At 42.5% G+C, this 24,861-nt stretch overlaps 1 protein-coding gene across 3 annotated transcripts in view; it reads right to left on the bottom strand.

Moving 5' to 3' along the window:
- LOC145340880 (S-arrestin-like) overlaps positions 1–22,410 on the bottom strand; it is a 50,324-nt gene extending 27,914 nt beyond the window's left edge. Inside the window, exons 1-7 of one of the 3 annotated variants that reach the window (XM_080185400.1) lie at positions 22,141–22,410; positions 20,924–21,102; positions 15,289–15,378; positions 11,833–11,893; positions 10,421–10,465; positions 8,808–9,004; positions 8,225–8,284 (exon numbers count right to left, since the gene is read on the bottom strand). In XM_080185400.1, coding sequence (XP_080041526.1) covers positions 8,225–8,284; positions 8,808–9,004; positions 10,421–10,465; positions 11,833–11,893; positions 15,289–15,342 — 417 coding nt within the window. In that variant the 5' untranslated portion in view covers positions 15,343–15,378; positions 20,924–21,102; positions 22,141–22,410. Of the gene's footprint in view, positions 1–8,224; positions 8,285–8,807; positions 9,005–10,420; positions 10,466–11,832; positions 11,894–15,288; positions 15,379–20,923; positions 21,115–22,140 lie in introns of all 3 variants that reach the window. The other 2 variants (XM_080185401.1, XM_080185398.1) reach the window with 2 other exon arrangements.
- Between the last annotated feature and the right edge of the window lie 2,451 nt (positions 22,411–24,861).

Below are 24,861 nucleotides of genomic sequence, written 5' to 3' on the forward strand. Positions count from 1 at the left end.
GTCTAAAATACAAGCAGAAAGCACTAGAAAACTCAAAGACTGGCAACATTTACAAAGTGAGAAACAGTTAATGTTTCTCTTTGTACATTACTCTTTGTAACACCCTCAAGACCAAGCAACATCCTGGTGAACCTTCTCTGCACACTTTCCAAAGCTTCCACATCCTTCTGGTAGTGTGAACTCCATATGCCATTTCTGTGCCCAAGTCTCCAATCTATCTATATCTTGTCAGGTTCCGAAGTCGAACCATGCAAAGTCAAAACATTATCTATGTTTCTCTTTCCACAGATGCTCCCAGGCCTCCTGAGTTTTCCAAAATTTTCTCTTTTATTCCTCACTCAGACTATTACTTCCTCATAATCCATTTTCCATTTTCATAGCAAGTCTCCTGTGTAACATTTTACCAAATGCCTTCCAGGCGTTCTCATCAAAGGATATTCCAGGAAATTATAGGCTGGTGAGTTTAGCATCAGTGATGGGGAAGCTTTTGGAGAAGATACTGAGGGACAGGAAGAAAACGGGCTGGTTAGTAACAGGCAGCATGGTTTTGTACAGGGAAAGTCATGTCACACCAACTTGTTTGAGTATTTTGAAAAGGTGACAAAGATAACTGATGAGGGAAGGGCTGTGGATGTAGTTTATATGAACTTTTACATTTGACAAGGTTCCACATGGCAGACTGATACAAAAACTAAAATCACATGGGATTCGGGCTAGATGGATACAGATCTCTTGGTTATAGACAACAGAGTAGTGGTGGAAAGGTGTTTTTTCAGAATGGAGATCTGTAGCTAGTGGTGTTCTGCAGGGATCAGTATGGGGACCTCTGTTGTTTGTAGTATATGTAAATTATTTGGAGGAAAATATGGGTGGTCTCATTAGTAAGTTTGTGGATGACACGCAGATTGATGGAGTTGCTGACAGTGCCAGGGATTGTCAGAGATACAAGATACAGATAAATTGGAGACTTGGGCACAGAAATGGCATATGGAGTCAATCCAGACAAATGCGAGGAAATGCATTTGAATTATACTGTAAATGGCAGCACCCTTAGGAACATTAACATACATAGGGATCTGGGCGTGCAGGTCCATAGTTCACTAAAAATGGCAACAATGGGTGGCCAAGGTGATTAAGAAGGTGAATAGCATGCTTGCCTTCATTGGCCGGGGCATTGAATACAAGAGTTGTGAAATCATGTTGCAACTATATAAAAGGTTGATCAGGTTTCATTTGTGTGCAGTTCTGGTCACTACACTACCAGAAGGATGTGGAAGCTTTGGAGACCGTGCAAAGAAGGTTCACCAGGATGTTGCTTGGTCTTGAGGGTGTTGACTATGAGGAGAGGTTAAACAAATTAGGATTGTCTTCACTGGAAAGACAGAGGCTGAGGGAAAACCTGATAAAGATCTACAAAATTATGAGAGGCATAGATAGGGTGGATATTCAGAGGTTTTTCCCTAGGGTGGAAATGTCAATTACAAGGGGGCACATGTTCAAGATAAGAGGGGGAAAGTTTAAAGAACATACGTGTGAGGGAGGTTTTTCATGCAGAGAGTGGGGTACTTGAAAACACTGCCAGAGGACGTGGTTGAAGCAGGCACATTAACAACATTGAAGAGGCATCTGAATGAGTACATGAATAGGGAGTGAATAGAGGGATACAGACCGATTAAGGGCAGAAGGTTATTTTCTAGTTTAGTTAGGGCATCATGATCAGTCAGGCTTGGAAGTTGAAGGGCCTGTTCCAGTGCTGTACTTTGTTCTTTGATTCAACCTAATCAAGACACAATTTTCCTTCTGTAAATCCATACTGGCTCTCGCTGATTAACCCATGCCTTTTCAAATTAAAATTTATTTTTTCCCTGTACATCTTTTGCAATAACTTCCCATCATCAGTTTTAGACTGATTAAGCTGTATTTTTCTGGTTTATCCTTTCTTAATTGTGGTACCATTAGCAATCCTCCAGTTCTCTGGCAATGTTCCTGTATCTAATGAGATTTGAAAGATTGTGATTAGTGTCTCAGACGTTCCTGTATTCCATCTGGATCAAGTGACTTACCAAGTTTCAGTAATGTTTAATATGTCTTCTCTATCTATTACTATCTTCTTACTACCTTCCCTCTCCTCTTTTAGTATAACTGTTATGTTAGCCATTCCCTTTGTGGAGTATGATGTAAGGTATTATTTTAGTACTTTTGCCATATGTGCTCTACGTGAAGATTTCCCTGCGGGTCCTGAAGAACTATTTCCTGACTGAGCTTATGGTAGTGTGGCCCTTTAAGGCCACAGTCACAGTGGCATATCAAAGTCAAATGGCGATATCCAAGTCTTGGTAATTAAAAGTCACAGACCTTGTCTAATGGGCTGTGATTGGTTAAAGCAAATACGACAAAATATTAAACTTGAGATGGAGGTTTTCAGGATATTCTGAGGCATTCCAGATGAATTAGGATGTATACCAGGAGCTGAAGCCAAAATCTACCTGAATCTGGATGCAATGCCTACATGTTTTTGGATCCATCCAGGGTCTGATGCCTGTTTTCAGAAAGTTGAAGTTGAACTGAGGAGGTTGGAAGATTTCGGTATCATAAAGCCCGTACAATTCTCTGAATGGGCTCCACGAATAGTCCCCATCCTTAAACCGGATCGTGTAGTAAGGATTTGTAAGGATTACAAATGAACCGTCAATAGAGCAGCTCAGATAGATAAACTAGTCGGAGGTTTAAAATGTACAAAACTAGACCACAGACATGCCTACCAGCACAGAGTTGGATGAGGATTCGTAAAGGCAAGGGGAGGCGGTTTAGAACGGAGTTGAGGAGGAACTTCTTCACTCAAAGGGTGGTGAATCTCTGGAATTCTCTGCCCGTTGAAGTGGTGGAGGCTGCCTCGCTAAATATTTTTAAGAAGCTGGTTGATGGGTTCTTGATAAGAGAGGGGATTAAGGGTTATGGGGAGAGGGCGGGAAAGTGGAACTGAGCCACGACAGATCAGCCATGATCTTATTGAATGGCGGGGCAGGCTCGAAGGGCTAGATGGCCTACTCCTGCTCCTATTTCTTATGTTCTTATTTCTTATGTTCTTAAGGCTGGTTACAATCAACATTCATTAGGAACTGTATCAGTATACAAGGTTGCCTTTTGGAATATCATCAGCCTGTGCCATTTTCCAATGTACAATGGAAAGACTATTACAAGGCAGACTAACTTAGTGGTTTATCTTGATGGCGTACCTTGCCTGAAGAATACAGATCAAATTTGAAGTATCGGGGTGTTTAAAGAAGCAGTTGTGAAGTTGAAACTGCGACGGTAGGTGACATTACGAGGCCTAAAGTTAAGGAGAGGGTACAGGTAAGGGTGCAGGCCGAGGATGTCCCAATAATAAAGGGAGTAGGGGGCGTGAGTATCAATAGGGTCCAGGGGAAGGCTGGGATGAAGGCACTTTATCTGAATGCACGAAGCATTCGGAATAAAGTGGATGAGCTGGTGGCGCAGATCAGCACAAATGGATATGATCTGGTGGCCATTACAGAGACGTGGCTGCAAGGTGACAGGGACTGGGAGTTGAATGTCCAGGGGTATCAAGTGTTTAGGAAGGATAGGCGGGAGGGAAAAGGGGGGGGCGTAGCTCTGCTGATTAAGGATAGCATCAGGGTGGTAGCAAGGGATGATATTGGAGCCAAGGAGCAGAAAGTGGAATCGTTGTGGGTAGAGATTAGGAACAACAAAGGGAGGAAGACGCTGGTGGGTGTCGTCTATAGGCCCCCGAATAATGATCTGGAGGTGGGGTGGGCTGTTAACGCGCAAATAAGTGCGGCATGCAGGAATGGAACAGCGATACTTATGGGGGATTTCAATCTGCATATTGATTGGTCGACCCATGTTGGACGCAGTGGGCTCGAGGAGGAGTTCTTGGAATGCTGCCGGGATAGTTTCCTTGAACAGTGTGTGTTGGAGCCGATGATGGAGCGAGCTATCTTGGATCTGGTGTTATGTAATGAGGCGGGTAGAATCAGGGACCTTGCGGTGAAGGATCCTCTTGGGGAGAGTGATCATTGTATGGTGGAGTTTCTGGTGCAGATGGAGGAGGACAAAGTGGGTTCCCGGACACGTGTCCTTTGTTTGAACAGAGGGGAGTACAGTAGGATGAGAGAGGAATTGGCGAATGTGGACTGGGGGAGCGTGTTGGAAGGTAGATCTGCTGAGGAGCAGTGGAGGATTTTTAAGGAGATCTTTCTTGGTGCTCAGCAGAAATTTATTCCGATGGTCAAAAAGGACCGTAGGAGGAGAGGTAATAAGCCGTGGGTAACGAAGGAGGTGAAGGAAAGTGTTAAATTAAAAGTGGAGGCTTTTAGAGTAGCTAAGAGTAGTGGGCGAGAAGAGGATTGGGAGAGGTTTAAATGTCAACAAAGATTGACAAAGAAATTGATAAAGAAGGGTAGGAGAAACTATGAAGCTGGGCTAGCGCTTAATATAAAAAAGGATAGCAGGAGTTTTTATAAGTATATAAAAAGGAAGAGGCTGGCTAGGGTGAACGTTGGACCCTTAGAGGATGAGAAGGGGGGACTTAGTGGTAGGGGATGGGGAAATGGCTGAGGTCTTGAATAACTTTTTTGTTTCGGTCTTCACGGAGCAGGACGTGAATAATTTGCCAGGTGTTAGCGATGGAAAGGTGGTAGGACTGGAGGGTCTCAATGACATTACTGTTACTAGAGAGGCGGTGTTCGACAGACTGGAGGGGCTGATTGTGGACAAGTCCCCAGGACTGGATGGAATGCATCCGAGGGTTCTGAAAGAATTGGCGGAGGTGATAGTGGATGCCTTGGTGGTTATTTTCCAGACGTCGCTGGATTCCGGGGAAGTGCCGGAAGATTGGAAAGCAGCTAATGTTACGCCGTTGTTTAAGAAGGGTGCCAGGCAAAATGCGGGGAATTATAGGCCGGTTAGTTTAACGTCTGTTGTAGGTAAAATGTTAGAATCGGTCATCAAGGAGGAAATAGCAAGGCATCTTGAGGGGAATTGCTTGATAGAGCAGACGCAGCACGGTTTCGTTAAGGGGAAGTCGTGTCTGACAAATTTACTGGGGTTCTATGAGGATGTGTCTAGGGCGGTGGATAGAGGAGAGCCGGTGGATGTGGTCTTTCTTGATTTTCAGAAGGCGTTTGACAAGGTACCTCACAAGAGGTTATTGCAGATGGTCAGGGGACATGGAGTTGGGGGTAGGGTGTTAGCATGGATAGAGGACTGGTTGTCAAATAGGAGGCAGAGAGTGGGGGTCAATGGGTGCTATTCGGATTGGCGGTTGGTGACTAGTGGAGTGCCCCAGGGGTCGGTGCTGGGGCCTCAGCTATTCACCATTTATATAGATGATCTGGAGGAGGGAACTGAGTGTATGGTGTCAAAATTTGCTGATGACACCAAGATTGGTGGAACGGCAAATTGTGCGGAGGGTGTGGAGAGTCTGCAGAAGGATCTAGATAGGCTGGGCGAATGGGCCAGGAAATGGCAAATGGAATTTAATGTTGGCAAGTGCGAGGTGGTCCACTTTGGTAGGAATAATGGTAGGAAGGATTATTACTTACGTGGAGAAAAGCTGCAGCAGGCGACGGTGCAGAGGGACCTCGGGGTCCTTGTGCATGAGTCGCAAAAACCCAGCTTGCAGGTGCAGCAGGTGGTCAGGAAGGCGAATGGGATGCCGGCCTTCATAGCGAGGGGGATTGAATATAAAAGTAGGGAGGTCTTGCTGCGGCTGTATAGGGCATTGATGAGGCCACAGCTGGAGTACTGTGTGCAGTTTTGGGCGCCGTACTTACGCAAGGATATTTTGGCCTTGGAGGGAGTGCAGAGGAGGTTTACTAGGCTGATGCCGGAGTTGAGGGGGCTATGAGGAGAGGCTGAATAAACTAGGCTTGTACTCGTTTTAGAAGAATGAGGGGAGATCTCATTGAGACGTATAAGATGATGAATGGGATGGATAGGATAGAGGTGGAGAGACTCTTCCCGCTCAGAAAGGACGGTAGGACTAGGGGGCACAGCCTCAAGATAAAGGGGGGGCGGTTTAGAACGGAGTTGAGGAAGAACTTCTTCACTCAAAGGGTGGTGAATCTCTGGAATTCTCTGCCCGTTGAAGTGGTGGAGGCTACCTCGCTAAATATTTTTAAGACGCGGGTTGATGGGTTTTTGATAAGAGAGGGGATTAAGGGTTATGGGGAGAGGGCGGGAATGTGGAACTGAGCCACGACAGATCAGCCATGATCTTATTGAATGGCGGGGCAGGCTTGAAGGGCCAGATGGCCTACTCCTGCTCCTATTTCTTATGTTCTTATGAAATGGGAGAAAGGTACATTCCAATGAGAGGGAGTTACATTTTTAAGTTTTAGGGTCAATGTAAAAGGATCACATCTTTTGGAAGAGAAAGTAAAAGACCATCTAAGGAAGGCAACAGGGATGGACATTAGGGATCAAGAGGCCACTGGTGCTGTAATTTTGAAGGTATCAGGCTACATTACTGGGATTTCGGTTGAGAATATGGGACCAGAGCAACCAATGCTCTTGGTAAGTAAGAAGCCAGCAGCTACTGAAGAGCAAATAGACCTTGGGTTGATGGGTCTGTCATTTGCCTCTGTCTGGTCTGATCTTTCAAATTACAAACAGCCTATCACAGAACTGAGGCAGAGCCCAGGACTTTCTGGATGGACTAAACTTATGATGCATTTTTCCATGGGATATTCCTGTTGCCTTTTTATGAAAAAAAAACTTACCTTACTAATCCTTTTCTTTGTTCTTCTATAGGGAAATTCTGGAGATAAGAGGGAAGGAGTATGGTCGTGTAATCCTTTAACAGGGCATTACCTAAGGGCCATGTGATCAGGCCAGAGCCAATGAATTGTCAAAGCAGGAAGCAGAGCCAATTAGGAAGGAGGATGAGGAGTCTGATCTTTTGTATGTATAATTATTTATTGATGGCAATGAAGTCTTTGTTAATTCAACCCAAATTGAGTTGCCTTTGATCTACTACAGAACTGCTGTATTTTGTGGCTGGAATCTCATTCTGGAGTCTAATTTTGATGGTGGCTGTGAAAGTGTGTGCGATTTCTTTTGTGGGACAGAATGGCTGTTCAGCTTATTGCATATGCATCTGCAAATAGCCCAGAGCTCATTGATTCTTGCATCAGGGGCAGGCAGGACTTCACCATCCCCATTTTTAACCACGAGGATCGAATGTCCACGCTCCACATTTGAAGGACATCCGGAAAAACTGCACTTTCCCTTTCAACTTTGTCCAGGCAGTACTCTACCCTACCCTTCTAAACCTTCCTCCCTTTCTTGGTCCATCCTCCATGCAACTTGCAATGCCACCATCCAGTCTCAAAAATACTCTGGCACTTATAGACACTCCCCAAAGAGGATAATGTAGTGGCAGCTCACCATTAACTATAGAAATCTAACTCGCCAGGTACACATCAGTTACAAGCAGTTGGGAATGTAAACTTTCTAATTTCTTGTTGGCAGGGAACCTAATTCTGGTGAAATGGCCTTTTAATGAGCATATGTTTTGAGCTAATACATGAGAGCCTCCTACCATTGTTTGCCAAGAAATTCAAATCACCTTTAAAACGCTGAGAATATAATTGCTAAGGTTCATCCAATCATCCAGAAACTGATTTTTGACCTCCTGCGGGCTCCCTGTTGCCAGTGGGCCTGGAAAATACTGCCTCATATGTTTTTAAGATCTTTTGTGTTCACTTTAATGTTAGCTGCTAATTTGTTCTCATAACCTCTCTTTGCCTCACACATTAGCATTGTCAGTTCCCTCCTGTACTTTCCATAATCTCCCTGGTCATTAACTGAATCCTGCTCCTGATATTTGTCATGCACTTCCTTTAGCTATTGTATTTGATTTTTTTTCCTTTGCCATCCACGGAACATTAGCTTTGGACATTCGTTATTTTCCCTTTAAAGGGATATGCCTTGTTTCTCCCCGAATTATCTCTTCCCTGATCTGCAACCCTTCTCCACCGATGCAATTACATACACTTGCCCTCTTGTTTCTATACAGATGAGCATGTGGCATTGGAGTAATCGTTTGAAGTCTTTTTTAATATCTTCTTCCTAACTCCTGAAAGTCTGCCGATTTCATTGGTTCCAACGTGACTTCCAACTGCTTCCTTTTTGCTCACAGTGTGCCCTATACTCATTTTGTAGAACTTTCAGATCTTACCTTTTCTGGGTCGTTGGCAGCAGGCTGAAGACATACAGAACAGGGAAGATGGTTTGGGAACTGTTAAAGGGAAAGACATAAATGTTAATTGTGGCTAACAGATAATCTAACACTTAGAGTAGTAACCTCACTTAGTTTGCATTCCTCTTCATTAGCTGCTCCCTTATTTTGTTGCGTCACCCCAGCCCTTCTTCACACAGTGATTTTTCTAGTCAAGCTCCTTTGACCTTGCAGGAAATGATCATGTCGCTTCCATGGCTGAAGCTGCCTTACAGATACTTGATCAACTTTGTGTGCCAAGCACTCCATTTCATTCAATCACATGGGAATTTCCATAAAACCTGACTCTGCCTGATGCTCGAATCCTGTTCCCATATTTGGGAAGTTTTATTAACTTGGTGATGTGACTGCAGTGCTGAATAGGAATCCAGATGATATTCTGGTCTATTGGAAAGGCTTGGAGCTCATTTTGGTAGGAATGGCCATGATATCAAACCCTCTGCTCAACCAACTCTTCCCAACCCACCAGCTGAAATCTGCTCAACCAGTCTTTTCTGTTGCTAATGCGGATTGCAGAACACACCTCAAAGCAGAAGGGCAAAGCTTTGTCTCCAATCTTCTTCATCAGACGCTCCTGTGCCTTGGTCAGGGGTTTTGCCTGTTCGCCTGTTGGAGGGTACACCTGGATTGTGGAGACATATAGGTCTCTTTTAAATGCCTGCCCAATCATCTCTATGTCCTCTGATCCATAGTGGAAAATACAGTTCAATCTGCAATAAACTGAGGATAGATCAAGAGCATAAGATTAGACAGATAGGAAGAATTGAAGAAAGAAGTGATAGTGCGGAAATACACAGCAGGTCAGTGGGATCTTCAGGAAGCAAGTGAGGTCAGTTTGTGCCAACAAAATATCTTCAAGCAGCTCCAAAATGGCTATCCTTGGAGACCTGACAAAATATTCTACCTACTTGCACGTTCTCCTCATCAGCATCTCATGCCTGAAATCACAGTGTTCTAAAAGTGGGGCAATCTGCATACAAATGAGGACTATTTCTGAATGGTGACTTTACGTGATGCCCTTGCATCCCATAATGGCAATTTAAAATTTCCCTCAGGCCCACACAACCAGTCCTTCTTAACCCAAAATAAAGGTGTAATGCCAAGTCCATTTACAAATGTGCTATTCATTGAAATCTGTTTGCGAATTCTGAAGTGAAATTAAAAGAATGTTAAACAAAAGTCAAAATTCAGGCCTGAAAATTGAACTGTGTCCCACTAACAGCATCCCAGGACACATAATCTGTTTTAGTGATGTTTGATTGAAGAACAAATGTTGGCCAAAACACCAGGGAGGAAGTTTTATAGGATCCTTAATATCCATTTTTCTGGGCAGATGGGGTCTTGGGGCGGCACGGTAACACAGTGGTTAGCACTGCTGCTTCACAGCTCCAGGGACCTGCGTTCGATTCCCGGCTCGGGTCACTGACTGTGTGGAGTTTACACATTCTCATGTCTGTGTGGGTTTCCTCCGGGTGCTTCGATTTCCTCCCACAGTCCAAAGATGTGTGGGTTAGGTTGATTGGCCATGCTAAGATTGTCCCTTAGTGTCCTGGGATGCGTAGGTTAGAGGGATTAGTGGGTAAATGTGTGTAGGGATGTGGGGGTGGGGCCTGGGTGAGATTGTGGGTGGTGCAGACTCGATGGGCCGAAGGGCCTCTTTCTGCACTGTAGGGTTCTGTGATTATTATCTTAACTAAAATATGGCACTTCTATTAGTGCAGCACTCACTTAAGAAGTTCCAGCATCTGTGCCACATTCTCAAGGCAAGTGACAACGGGTAATAAATCGCGGCCTTTCTGACATCTTGGGAATTAGTAAGGATAAAATGAATTTTTTAAATGATCAACATCTCCATTAAACCCAAGACAAAGGAGAGTAAGTAGGTGACTGGTAAGTAAAATATTTGTCTCTAACATCAGATATCAGAAGCTGTCACTTCCAGGTTTCATTCCACTGTGTTGGAGAGTAACTCTGACCCAAATCCACTTTCAAAAGTATGCTGAGTATTTTGGGGCTAAATTTTATTTGGCCTTTTTTTCTGTAAAAACTTAATCAGTGGTGTGAAGACATGATGACTGTGGTTCACTTCACAAGCGGAGAGGGCCCTTCTCATACTGCTGATGGGACAGAACTCACCCTTTTGCTCCTTTAAGAAACCAGTATCTACCAGCAGCACGCCATCTACAGAGAGAAGCAGAATATTGGTTATACCGACTTTACATAATGCCCATGAATCCCATAACAGCAATTCATAACTTCCCTCAGGCCCACTCAACCAGCCCTTCTCAACCCAAAGATGTAAACTACAAAAGCCAAGTCCACACACCTTCAATCAATTTAAACACCAGCATTATAGACACAAATAAATTTGAGATATTTAAAAAAAAATCAGCCAGAGGCTTCACCACTGACGTCTTGTGGAAAGTGCACGTGTGGGGACTTTGCGGGAGGACAGAATTGGTTCAAGCTATGGAGTTAACTACAGCAAAACTAACACTGGACATTCATTGCCTAAGCTTGCTAGATTAGCCACTTGAGTCAGTTACCAGGAGGCTACAAGTGGAACCTGTATGCAATCATGAGCTGACACTTTCAAAGAGCAAGATTCAATTGGTCATCGAATTGTACAACAAGGCAGGAGTCTACATTCCATCCTGCGTGTGCTAGCGCTTCATAAAAGCTATCCAATTTGTTCCACTCATCTACTCTTTCCCCATAATTTGACAAATATTTTCTTTTCAAGTAAGTATCCAATCTGTTTTTCAAAGTTACTGTTGAATCTGCTTCCAGCCGCTTACTCTAGGTCACAACAGCTCACTGAGTAGACAAACCTCCTAGACAACATCTCTGGTTTTTCTGTCAATTGCATTAAATCTCTGGTTACTGATTGTTCTGCCAATGAAAATATATAGAGTGTCAGAGTGAGACCTCCAAATAAGGGACATACCCCACAGAGTCAGACCCCAGAGTGAGGGGCACGATCCCACAGAGTCAGACCCCAGAGTGAGGGACACTACCCCACAGACTCAGACCCCAGAGTGAGGGGCACTACCCCACAGAGTCAGACACCAGAGTGATGGACACTACCCCATGGTCAGACCCCAGAGTGAGGGGCACTACCCCACAGAGTCAGACACCAGAGTGAGGGGCACTACCCCATGGTCAGACCCCAGAGTGAGGGGCACTACCCCACAGAGTCAGACACCAGAGTGATGAACACTACTCCATGGCCAGACCCCAGAGTGAGGGGCACTACCCCACAGAGTCAGACACCAGAGTGAGGGGCACTACCCCATGGTCAGACCCCAGAGTGAGGGGCACTACCCCACAGAGTCAGACACCAGAGTGATGAACACTACCCCATAGAATTAAATTTTCCAGGCGGTCTATGGCACTCTCAGCCTGGAGTGAGATCTGAGAGCAGGAAGACAGATTGGATTCGTGCAGTAGGAACTCTTCCTAATATTTTGATGGGGTTAAAAGTGGAAGAAAATGATAAATTACCATGTTATTGTGGAACAGGAAAGACCAGACACTGATTCACTTACCCACAAGGTCAGTATGGCTGCCATGATCCACAAAGTCTCTTTTGCTTAAATACGTGGCAATCTATAAAATAATTAAAGCAGATAGAGTAGTTAGAAATGATTGGCAATATTATAAGACAATTTCTTGCTATATTTTTTCCATTAAATGAATGCATCCATTAACCTGCTGTCAAGTAATCCAAACAGAAAATAGCAGAAAAATAAACCATGTTAACAGAATTTAGGAAGTCAATTTAGTAAAGGAACAAAAAACACATTAGAGAGTTTAAATTAATAAGGAAATAGGGACAGTGCAGAGTTTAAAACAACTGGAGTATAGAGATAGGGGCACAGTGTGGAGTTTAAAATAATTGGAGTGTGGAGATAGGGGTATTGTAGAGTTTAAAATAACTGGAGTATAGAGGTGAGGAGAGTGTAGAGGTTACAACAATTGGATGAAAGAGACAGAGGAACAGTGTAGATTTTAAAGTAATTCACGTAGCGAAATAGGGACAGTGTAGAGTTTAAAACTGGAGTGTTGAGATGGTGACAGTGTGGAGTTTAAAGTAACAAATAGAGAGATAGGGACAATGTAGAGTTTACAATAATTGGATTAGAGATTTAGATTTGAATTATTATTGTCACATGTATTAACAGTGAAAAGTATTGTTTCTTGCACGCTATACAGACAAAGCATATCGTTCATAGAGAAGGTAACGAGACAGTGCAGTATGTAGTGTTACAGTCATAGCTAGGGTATAAAGAAAGATCAACTTAATGCAAGGTAGGTCCATTCAAAAGTCTGACAGCAGCAGGGAAAAAGCTGTTCTTGAGTGGGTTGGTACACAACCTCAGACTTTTGTATCTTTTTCCCGACGGAAGAACACGGAAAAGAGAATGTCTGGAGAGTGTGGGGTCCTTAATTATGCTGGCTGCTTTGCCGAGGTAGCAGGAAGTGTAGACAGAGTCAATGGATGGGAGGCTGGTTTGCGTGATGGATTAGACTACGTTCACGATATTTTGTCGTTCCTTGTGGTCTCTGATAGAGCAGGAGCCATACCAAGTTGTGATACAACCAGAAAGAATGCTTTCTATGGTGCATCTTTAAAAGTTGGTGAGAGTCATAGCTTACATCCAAATTTCCTTAGTCTTCTGAGAAAGTAGAGGTATTGGCAGGGGAGACCAGAACAAGTTGTTGGTGATCTGGACATCTAAAAACTTGAAATTCTCAACCCTTTCTACTTCGTCCCCATTGATGTAGACAGGGGCATGTTCTCCTTTACTCTTCCTGTAGTTGATGACAATCTCCTTCGTTTTGTTGACATGGATGGAGAGATTATTGTTGCTGCACCAGTTCACCAGATTCTCTATCTCATTCCTGTACTCTGTCTCGTCATTGTTTGAAATCCAACCCATGACAGTGGTGTCGTCAGCAAACTTGAAAATTGACTTGGAGGGGAATTTGGCCACATAGTCATAGGTGTATAAGGATTATAGTAGGGGGCTGAGAACACAGCCTTGTGGGGCATCAGTGTTGAGGATGATTGTGGAGGTGGTGTTGTTGCCTATCCTTACTGATTGTAGTCTGTGAATTATGAAGTTCAGGATCCAGAGAGAGAGAGAGAGAGACTGTACAGATTTTAAAATAACTGGTGTAAAGAAAGTGTTTAAAACTAGAGTGTTGAGATGAGAACAGTATAGAGTAGTATTAGACAAACTAATGGGGCTAAAAGCAGATAAGTTCCCTGGCCCTGATGGCAGTCTTGGTTCCTAAAAGAAGTAGCTACAGTAATAGTGGTTGTAATTTTCCAAAATTCTTTGGATTTTGGAGAAGTGTTGGACAATTGAAAAACTGCAAATGTGACACTCCTATTCAAAAATAGAGGAAATCAAAAAGTGGATGACAAAGACTGTTTAGCCTAACATCCAATGTTGCAAAAATATTAGAATCAATTATTGTGGATGTAGTAGCAGCACATTTGGAAATTCATAACCTATTGAAGCAGAATCAGCATGGCTTCATGAAAGGGAGACTAATTCATTAGCTTTTCAAGTAAGTCTCAACCAGAATGGATAGAGGGGAATCAGTAATTGTGTTGTATTGGGACTCCCAGAATGTGTTTGGCAAAGTACCTCACAAAAGGTTAAGTCACAAGATAAGAGCTCCTATGTTGGAAGTAGTATATTTGCATGGATAGAGAATTGGCTAAAGGGCAGGAAACAGCAAGTGGGGCTCAGGGGATTTTTTTTCAAGTTGGCAACCTGTAACTAGTAGGCTTCCACAGGGATCAATGCTGGAAGCGCAACTGTTTACAATATATATTAATGATTTGGAAGGAGGAAGCAAATATACTGAGAATAGCACTGAGAACTGGAGGACATGGCCTACATTTGAGGAGGTGAGAATCTTATTCTCTGGGAATATTACTTTATTGAGTGTGTGATCAATTGATGGATAGATTACGCATGGAGAAGAAGGTATCAGTTAACACAGTGATTGATTCAAAGGCAATTTAGAACAATTTGTGTAGTAAAATTATACTCTGGGTTACAATATATGAATAATTTGAGGCACAACTAATGATAAGTGCTCAGGAGAAGCAAGTGAATTTAGACTTTTGCTTTCCAACATAGCAGTTTTCTATGTCTCATGTCTTAGTCTTTGTGAACTAATTCACTGAAAATAATTATCTTAATTAGTTAATCAATTCTCTCTGCATCATGCAACTATGAAGATCGTAGGTGGTGAATCTACGGTCTTTCTCCTCAAGCTGTTCCTGAGAATTCTGGGGTGCCCAGTGTTCCTGGACTTGGGGTGCCCGGTGCTGCAGGCCCTGGCATGTCCTGACTCTAATTGGTCAAGGACTCTGAGGAATGAACCAGTGAATGGTTGTCACTTATTTTGTTTAGCTGAAACAGGCGCAATGTGTGTGCATGTTCTTTCTGAATGCACAGAGCAGGGCACTATGTAATATATGCAGCTCCCTGTACATGCAAATGACCATGCTATGAGCCTGACTGACTTTTAAATTGGTCGTCAGCATTTTTCTTAGCAGACAGAAGATTGTTTACCAAATGTTGTCCAATCTTGGAATCACATATAATTATGGATGCTATGATTTGCATTTTGCAACTACAGACTGGTTGGGTACAGTCTGTAATTTTATAAATAAATAATTCACAATGGGCAAGCTGTCTGGTTTAAATTTCAAACAATGCTTGGCATTTAAACTGTCAGTCACCATCAAATTGTGCATTCTCCATTGTAATGCCTCTACCAGATTCCACTTGCCAACCAGTGTTTTCTTTTGAATCAGTCTGAAATTATTGATTCTCCTTGTATTGTATTCTGTGGTTAGGTTCCATAGCATGGTAGATTGTATAGAGCTTGTATGCACAGCAAAAACTTTTCTTGTTCTGTTTGCTTGTGTTCTTAGAAAAAAAGAGGCAAGGAAGAAAAGAAGAAAAAGTACAAACCGCTTTGTCACGAGAGAGTTTTTTGTAGACAATATTTTTCTTGTTGGCACTCATCCTTTGTGCAATGTTACTGTATGATAAATGTGGGACCTGGGTGGAAAAAAAGGCAAAAAAAAAAAAATCTTGATCAACTCCTCAAATATAGGATCTTTCATATACAGCAGGATAATAAAAAGAACATCCAAGCAAGGAACCAGGATTATGCACTGATTAATTCCTTTCACATTCTGGGACTGGAGAGGACAGTGGGTCAGGCACAGGCCTTTCACTTTCTGGGACTGCAGGGGCAGTGGGTCAGACACTATGCTTTTGCTCTCTGGGACTAGAGAGGACAGTGGGTCAGAGACTTTCTTTCACACTCTGGAACTAGAGGACAGTGGGTCAGACACTGTCTATTCAGTCTCTGGGACTGGAGAGGACAGTGGGTCAGGCACAGGTCTTTCACACCCTGGGACTGGGTGGGACATCGGGTCAAACACTATCCTTTCACACTCTGACTCAAATACAAATATATAGACAAATCTTTGAAGATGGCAGGACAATGTGAGAAAGCTATTCAAAAGCAGATGGATCTTTGGTTTTATGACTAAAGCATAGATTACAAAAGTGGGTGGGACAGGCTTAATCTTTTTGAAATAGTGGTTAGCTCCTAACTGGAAAATTGTGGCAAAGTCTGGGCACTCTGTTAAAGCTGTCAAAGCTTTAGAGAGAGAGTACAAAGGGGATTTACTAGAGTAAAGCTCGAGTTATACAGAGAGACAAGAGCAACTGGACTTCTTCCCTCTACAGCAAAGGATGTCAAGGAGAAATTTGATAAAGAATTTGATAAAGATATTTAGAATTTTCAATCATTTGATAGATTAAATCATTTTATCCCTTGTTTAACTCAACAGAGGGGAGCAGGAGATTAGCAGCTTGCATGGAGGCTAGGAACCAGGAAGGACGAGTCATTGGTGAGACCGGCAGGGCCAGCCTGTGTTTTTAAACTTAACTCTGGGCAATCATGAGGACAGTAATGCTGAGATGGTTGAAGTGAATTGGCAAATTAGGTTAAGGGAGAGGTCAACAGAGATGCAGTGGCAAATATTTGATGGGATATTTCAGACAGAAGAGATACATTCCAACAAGTAAGGAAAAGACTGAGAGACGGACCCACCATCCATGGTTAACTAAAAAGATTAAATTTAGTATCAAACTTAACGAAAAACATTTGATCGTGCAAAGACAGGTGGCAGGTCCAAAGACTGAACAGGATATAAGGAACAGCAACGAATTACAGGGATCAGTATCGGGACATCAACTCTTTACAATTTTTATAAATGACTTGGATGACGTCTAAGGACACTCTCAACAGGGTTAATTAAAATAACTCAAAATCCTGTATGGACACTGCCAACAAATACCCAGAGAAGGATTCACATGTGGCCTGTATGATACCAGCTTTTAGGCTCTTAATTTTCTTAACTGATTGTTCCCACCAGACCTACACCACACCCAGGACACATGGCCCTTTCCACTTTACTCTCCACACCCTATGTCCTCTCCTAGATCCCTCATCCATTCTTTCAATACTGCAACATCACTCCAACCAGTCCCACCTGCCATGGGAATCGGTGTGAGCAAGGGGCAGATCATGGAAAGATCCTTTAATCTTGGGCAGGATTTTACGGTTTCAGGAGGAGCGACGGCGTAAAATCCCACCCATAGTGTCATAGTCTCTCTTCCTCAAACTGTAATTAAAATTCAATCGTATTTTGCTCACGACTATTAAGGGGTGTCTTCACTGAGACTGTTAATTATCCCCATCTCGCTACATAATACCAGGCCTGCTCTCTGAATGTGCTGTTCTAAGAAACTATCCCAAATAAATCAATTAACTCCTTATCTAGGCTACCTTTCTCCATCTGACTTTTCCAGTCTTCATGTAAAATTAAGATTTTCCATGAAGATCTCTGTGCCTTTCTGACAAGCTCCAATTATTTCTTCCTTTATGCTCTACCCTACGATGTGCTTACTGTTAGGTGGGGGCCTGTACACAATTTCCACAAATAACTTCTTACCTTTACCATTTCTTATCTCTACCCAAACCATTTCCGTATCCTGATTTCCCAAACTTAAATTATCCCGCTCTATTGTGCTAATAACATCGTTGACTGACAGAATCACCCCTCCACTTTTTCTTCACTTTCTGTAGTTCTTAAGTATCCTGTACCCTTCAATAATTAGGTCCCAATCTATGTTCTCTTGCAGCCAGGTCTCCATAAAGGCTATCAAATTGTACTTATTTAATTTAACGTGCGCTGTCAGTTAATCTGTTTTGTATCAAACACTTTGTGCATTTAGATAGAGCTTTTAGTTTTAGCCTTTTATCTTTTTTTCTCATCTCATCTGTTGATTTACTGTCAGATTTGTACTTTCTATCCCTTCCTGTAATGGTCTGTTTTTCATTTCCCATAATAACACCTTTCTCTTTTGCCTTGTCTCTGATCTTTGATTTACCAGATCTTCCCAAATATGAAACCTTGCTCAAATAATTTAGTTTAAAACTGTCTCTACTTCCCAGTTACATGGCCTGCAAGAACACAAGTCCCAACATGATTCAGGTGTAGACTGTCCCAAAGGTAGAGATCCCACTTTCCCCAGTATTGGTGCTAGTGCCCCACGAACTGGAACCCTTTCCTCTCGCACCAGTCTTTAAGCCACTCTTACATTTCACTAATCTGATTTGTCATAGGCCAATTTGCATTTGGCTCAGGTAATAATTCAGAGAGTATGACCTTTGACGTTCTGCTTCTTACTTTAGTTCCAAGATTCTCATATTGACTATGCAGAACTTCCTTCTTTGACCTGCCTATGTCATTGGTATATACATGGAGTGGAATGACGGGTCCTCCCCCTCCCAATGCACATGCCACTACAGCCCTGAGTAGATATTCCCAAACCCTTGAACAGGGCAGACAACGCAGCCATCTGGACTCATGCTCTTTGCACAAAGATCTTTCTGACTGTACTATACCTACTAGTAATACATTCATTCCTCCCCTCCCCTGCTTGAATAGCTTCCTGTACCACAATGCCATGTTAGTTAGCTCATCCAATGTGCAGCCCTCACTCTCGCCCGAACAAGCTGAAGAAACCTCAAACCTGTTGGACAACTGTAAAGGCTGAGACTCCTGTACTCCTGTCCCTTAACTGTCTCACCTGCACTCACGTCCTACCGTCCCTGAAAACAGACCAAATCAAAAGATCCTGTCCTAAGAGTTGTGACTGCCTCTTGATACAAAGAATCCAGGTAACCTCCCTCCTCCCTGACATGTCACAGTGTCAGCACTTCAACCTCTAGCTCATGAAGTCTGAGCCAAAGCTGCTTGAACGTAACATTTACTGTAGATGTGTTTGTCACGGATTAAATGGGCATCCAGGAGTACCCACATGCTGCAGCTGTAACACATCACCTGTTAATGCAGGCCAATTAACTATTTAATTATTTTATTCAATTTTATATTTAATGTTTAATTTCCATACCACCAGTTGCAAGACTACTTGAAAGCTTAGGAATGGACTAAACTGTAGTCACTTATCAGATCCTCACCAAATAACCAGCTTCTTCTGCTGTAGCAGGCTAAGGCCATTTTCTGAAAGCTGAGAAAGTTAGAAAAGAAAAAGGAAAAGAATATCTCCTTCCCTTCTTTCCTTAATTACCCATCTCCCAGCACTCTTATCTTAATCACACTTTCTGCAGCAAACTTATCTAAAGCATTCCTTGCCTCCTATATACCAAACTTCCACTTTGAACCAAATTCCCCAAATATACTCACTCAGTCTCTGTCTCACTCAGGCTGAAATCTCCCCTCACTGATCACACGTCCTTACTGATCTGGATGATCCATCTCGACCTCCTCTGGAATTCCCCAGCATCACAGATGTCAATCTTCAGCAAATTTGATTCACTCCACATGATATCAAGAAATGGCTGAAGGTACTGGATGCTGCAAAGGCTATGGGCCCTGCCAATATTCCAGCAATAGTACTGAAAGCTTCTGCCCCAGAACTTATCACATCTCTAAACAAACTATTCCAGTGCATCTACCCAACAATGTGGAAAAATGCCCAGGTATGTCCTATACACAGAAAGCAACTCAACTCTAACCTGGTCAATTGTTGCCCATTAGTTGTCTCTCGATCATCAGTAAAGTGATGAAAGGGATCATCAAATAGCATTTGCTTAGGAATCACCTGCTCACTGATGCTTAATTTGGATTCCACCAGGTCTACTTAGCTCTTGAGCTCATTACAGCTTTCATTCAAACGTGGAAAAAGGGCTGAACTCTTGAGTGATTTCCCTTGACTTGAAGGCCATATTGACTGAGTGTGGCATTAAGGAACCTAAGCAAAACTGGAACTAGTGAGGAAAGGGGAAACCTCTCTGATGGTTGGAGTCCTTCTTAGCAAAAAGGAGATGATTGTGGTTGTTAGTAGTCAGTCATCTCAGACCAAAGACCAGAAGACATAGGAGCAGAAGTGAACCATTTGACCCATCAAACCCACTCTGCCATTCAATGAGATTATGACAGATCTGATGTGAAAATCCTCTACTCTGCTTTCTTGCCTCATCCCATAACATTTGATTCCTTTACTGATTAAAACTGTGTCTATATCAGTCTGGAGCATACTTAACAACACAATCTTTACAGCCCTCTATGGTAAAGAATACCATAAATTTACTACCTTTTGGCAGAAGACATTTTTCCTCATCCCTATTTTAGCTGGCGACATCACTGAAGTAAGTTGGATCTCAAACAATGATGAGACAGAGTACAGGAATGAGTTAAAGAATCTGGTGAACTGCCATGGTAACAATAATCTATCCCTCAATGTCAACATATTGAAGGAGACTGTTATCAACTTCAGGAAGCGTAAAGGAGAACATGCCACTTTCTACATCAATGGGGACAAAGTAGAAAGCATTGAGACATTCAAGTTTTTAGTGTCTGAAACACCAACGTCCTGGTCCCCTTATGCCAACACTATAGTTAAGAAAGCACACAAATGCCTCTACTTTCTCAGAAGACTAAGAAAATTTGACATGTCAACTACGATTCTCACCAATGTTTACAGATGCACCATGGAAAGCATTCTTTCTGATTGTGTCACAGCTCGGTATGGCTCCTGCTCTGCCCAAGACCGCAAGGAACTACAAAAGGTTGTGAACGTAGTCCAGTCCATCACGCAAACCAGCCTCCCATCCGTCGACACTGTCTACATTTCCCACTGCTTTGGCATAATTAAGGACTCCACACACCCCAGACATTCTCTCTTCCACCTTCTTCCGTCAGAGTCATGTACAACCGTCTCAAGAACTGTTTCTTCCCTGCTGTTGTCAGACTTTTGCATGGACTTACCTTGCATTAAATTGATCTTTCTCTACACCCTAACTATGACTGTAACACTACATTCTGAACTCTCTCGTTTCCTTCTCTTTAAACGGTATGCTTTGTCATTACTATTGCTGAATCCCCTACAATCATCATCCAGGGGGTTACCATTGATTAGAAACTCACCTGGACTAGCCATATAAATACTGTGCCCTAAAAGAGCAGGTCAGAGGCAAGGGATTCTGTGGCAAGTAACTCACCTCCTGACTCCCCAAAGTCAACACAGTCCACAGTGTGATGGAATGCTCTCCACTTGCCTAGATGAATGCATCTCCAACACTCAAGAAGCTTGACACCATCCAGGACAAAGCAACCCACTTGATTGGCACCACATTCACTCCCTCCACCACCGATGCACAGTGGCAGCAGTGTGTACTATCTGCAAGATGAACTGCAGCAAATCAGCTCCTTCAACAACATGTTTCAAACCCACGACCACTACCACCTAGAAGGATAAGCAGATACACCATCACCTGGAAGACCCTTCTAAGCCACTCACCATCCTTACTTGGAAATATATTGCCATTCTTTCACTGCTGCTAGGTCAGTGAAAGACCTAGGAAGAAAGAGAAAGAGAAGGAATTCAGGACTACTGAATTCCTTCTCCAACAGTACTGTGGGTATACCTATACCACCAGGGCTCCAGCAGCTCAAGAAGCCAGCTCACCACTACCTTCTCAAGGGCAATTAGGGCTGGACAATAAATGCTAGTCTAATCAGCAACACCCACATCTCTTGAAAAATATAAAAAAGACCATGCTAGTCTCAACAAATAACAATGATGCACACACAAATAAAATGAACTAATGTAATGTGAAATACTTGTTAGTGAAATTTCGTTTTGTAAAACATCCTTTATATAAGTCTTATATTAATTGCAATGGTGTGGGAAGGTGAGTTTTGGCTCAGGTGCAGAGTCTCCCTGTTTGTCTGGAAGGCTCTTTCAAAGCCCACCTGTAGCTACCAACAGTAGATTACACACCCAGAAGCTTCCCCCATTGCAGAATCACATATGCGCCCCATTCACACTATCAGCACTTAACATTTTTATTGCTAATTGCGTGAACAATGGAGAAAAAGTAAGAAAGCAGAAATGGCATTCGACAAAACCTCCCATGCTGTATTAGAATGGAATGACAATGCTACATTCAAATTAAAGACTTTTTTTGACATCGGAGCAATGTTAAGAGTAACACTTAGCAATGGAAAGACTGAGACAGATCAGAGGCATGACGACAAACAGGGTGCTAAGTTTATCTTTAACAGTGATGCTTTTCAAAATAAAGTGATGTTTTTAAACAAACTGAGTGACAAACCTCCTGGGAGCTTTGCTAAAACTCTTGGCCGCAGCAATAATTTTCAATCAAACAACAATGAAACAATGAAAATAAACACTGGGAGCTTCTTGAATGAGTACCTGAAAAGCCTTCGAACAAAAACACACAAGAAGTCAGCTAGTCACTAGCCTTCAACACCTCCTGGACAATCCCTTTGGGCAAGTAGCTACTCTTGGCCTGCAGGCACACCAGATAATAACTCTTCAGAGGCCAGGTGAGCCCAACAACAGCACCTAGAAATGGAAACTGGAGTCCTTTATAGTAAGGAAGATTTGCTGGAACCATCCCTAAGCCATTGGAAAATGGTTCATAATTCCCATTCACGTGTCCAAGATCTGAAATCTTCTGGCAAGTTTGAGTAAATCTTTGCAGACCCGTCAGCCTGAGAAGCTTACAGGGCATTGTCAGCACAGCAAATCCTCATCAAGGTTACACCTCTTCATGTACAAATCTTTTAATAACTACAAATAATCTGATAACAGCTTGAAGAGATTTACGACAACAGTTTGCAAATTAACACCTGACGTACACAAGAAACCACTCACTTGTCAGGACACCCCAATTAAACATAACAGCATAATCCTGGTAACTCAGGTTGGTAAGGGTACTGCTTGATATGGTTTTGACCAATAGCCCCAGTGGCTGCAGTGAGTCAACTGGTCACCATTCGGGCAACAGTTGTGTGAGTTGCAACTGGCCAGATCATTGCTGGTTCAGGAAGGGGACAAGACACCTTGGAGTCCCATTTTTGTGGTTGGGGCAGGTGCGTATGGACATTGGGCAAGAACAATTTCATTGTTGGCCAGGAGGGAATACTATAATTGAAATTACCTCACCTGCTAAGTGAATGGTTGCTTAAGTGAGGTACCATAAGATATTCAGTGTATAGAACTGCACACAAAGCATAAGTCAGGAAATTGTTGGAGAGAAGAGAAAGAATAGGTTTAGTAAATGTTCATGATACTGTAGCCTATTGTTTGGCCTGTACTGGAATATACCCTGGGGTCTAGACAGTAATGCAATCCTTGAAACCTATGTTTTATATTAAGAAGCCAAGCACTTTAAAGTTTGTTTATAAGGGAACCCATATTAATTGATCAAATTTTACTTTTCCTAAGAAAACACACATACATGGATTTTCTGTAGTCATTGCATATTTAATGACTGAGCTTACACAGATCTGTGGGGTAGATGCTTGGATGTATATTTGCTAGAGATGGTGCACCTTTTTTGAATTCTCTAATAATCTGACAGCAAAAGAGCCTGGGTAGTAAAATGATGGTTTTGATAAAGAGTTGGGACTCCTCCTTTGATTAGGGAGTTGAATAAACACTTGGGGGGGGTGGGGGGGGGAATTCACACAGAAAAAGTGCATTTAATGGGAAAGTTCCTTTAAAGACAGCACAAGCATGTTGGACCAAATTAGCTTCTTCTGTAGTGTCAAATTCTACAATTTGGTAATCCAGCTCATACTTTACGAATGCCTTTTCAGTCATCATCAGAAGCAAATACACTGCTCAGGTGATTTATTGAGCAGAATTGTCACAAAAGGAAGGGTGGAGTGGGCAGGTCCTATTCGTGAAACTCATATGGATGAGTCTTGGAAGAGACATGTAGTTTGGACATGGTTGAATTCTACCCCATTCAACATTATAAAGTATTAATAACCTTGCACAAAACTTGCCCCAAATACATAAAAGGCACTTGAGATTATAGTCTAGAAATTCCTTCCTGCTTTACACAGGTGGATAGCATTCTGAAATGTGGATGATGTCTTACACGATAAACTTGAATCAGTACATACTCCAAAAATCCAGACTCTTCCAGAGTAGTGGTTGAATCCTGCCCCCCGCTCCCCCCCGCAAACAAAGAGGTACAAATGGGACCAAATCTCTCATTGATCAGGCCGTAAAATTAGTAACAATAATTTGCTTTATGTAGCAACTTTAATTTAATAAAGCATTTCACAGGGGGATTATAAAATAATATTTGACACCCAGCATCAGAAGTAGATGTTATGAAATATTGGACAAAAGGTTGGTCAAAGTGGTCAGCTTTAAGGAGTATTTTTAAGGTGAAAAGAGAGGTAGAGATAGAGAGGTTCAAGGAGGGAATTCCAGAGCCAGGACCTAGGCAGCTTTATACACAACCTGTTGCGCAGGAGCAATTAAGGTCAGGGATGCTCAAGAGGCCATGTTAAAGAAGTGTGATTATCTCAGGGGGTTGAAGGGCTAGAGGAGATTTGAGAGATGGGAGGAGCAAGGCAATGGAGGGATCTGAAAACAAGGATGAGAATTCTAAAAGCGAGGCATTACTTAAGCAGGAGCTAATGTAGGTCAGTGAGCCCAGAAGTGATGGATTAATTGGACTTAATATGTGTAAGGATGAGAGAGGCTTGGATTTCAAATTTATGGAATATGGAACTCCCCGGAAACAGAGAGTTTGGATACAAGAGCAATGTCGAGAGAGACCAAATCTTATTTCTCTATGCTGGTGATTTTTGCAATTAATCCAACTTACTCACTGTTCCATCTTGAAATGAATTATCCAAAAAGTTTCAGAAAGTTCAGGGATTGAAAAGTATTTAAAAACATCTGATGAATTAAATACATTTTATTTATTTTCTCTCAGGAATAGGGATTCATCAGTGACTAGGACCCTTGTCTGGTAATGCTAAGAATATCTCTAATCCTGCTTATAATCAGAATCTGCCTGACTCATCAGCTCTTGTATTACTGGAATTTTTTTTCATCACTTGGCCTAGAACAGAATGTCCTGGTAACTATAAACAAACGTAGTTA

The sequence above is a fragment of the Carcharhinus amblyrhynchos genome, chromosome 3 (assembly GCF_965287045.1).
Source record: "Carcharhinus amblyrhynchos chromosome 3, sCarAmb.v2.hapA, whole genome shotgun sequence".
Lineage (NCBI taxonomy): Eukaryota > Metazoa > Chordata > Chondrichthyes > Carcharhiniformes > Carcharhinidae > Carcharhinus > Carcharhinus amblyrhynchos.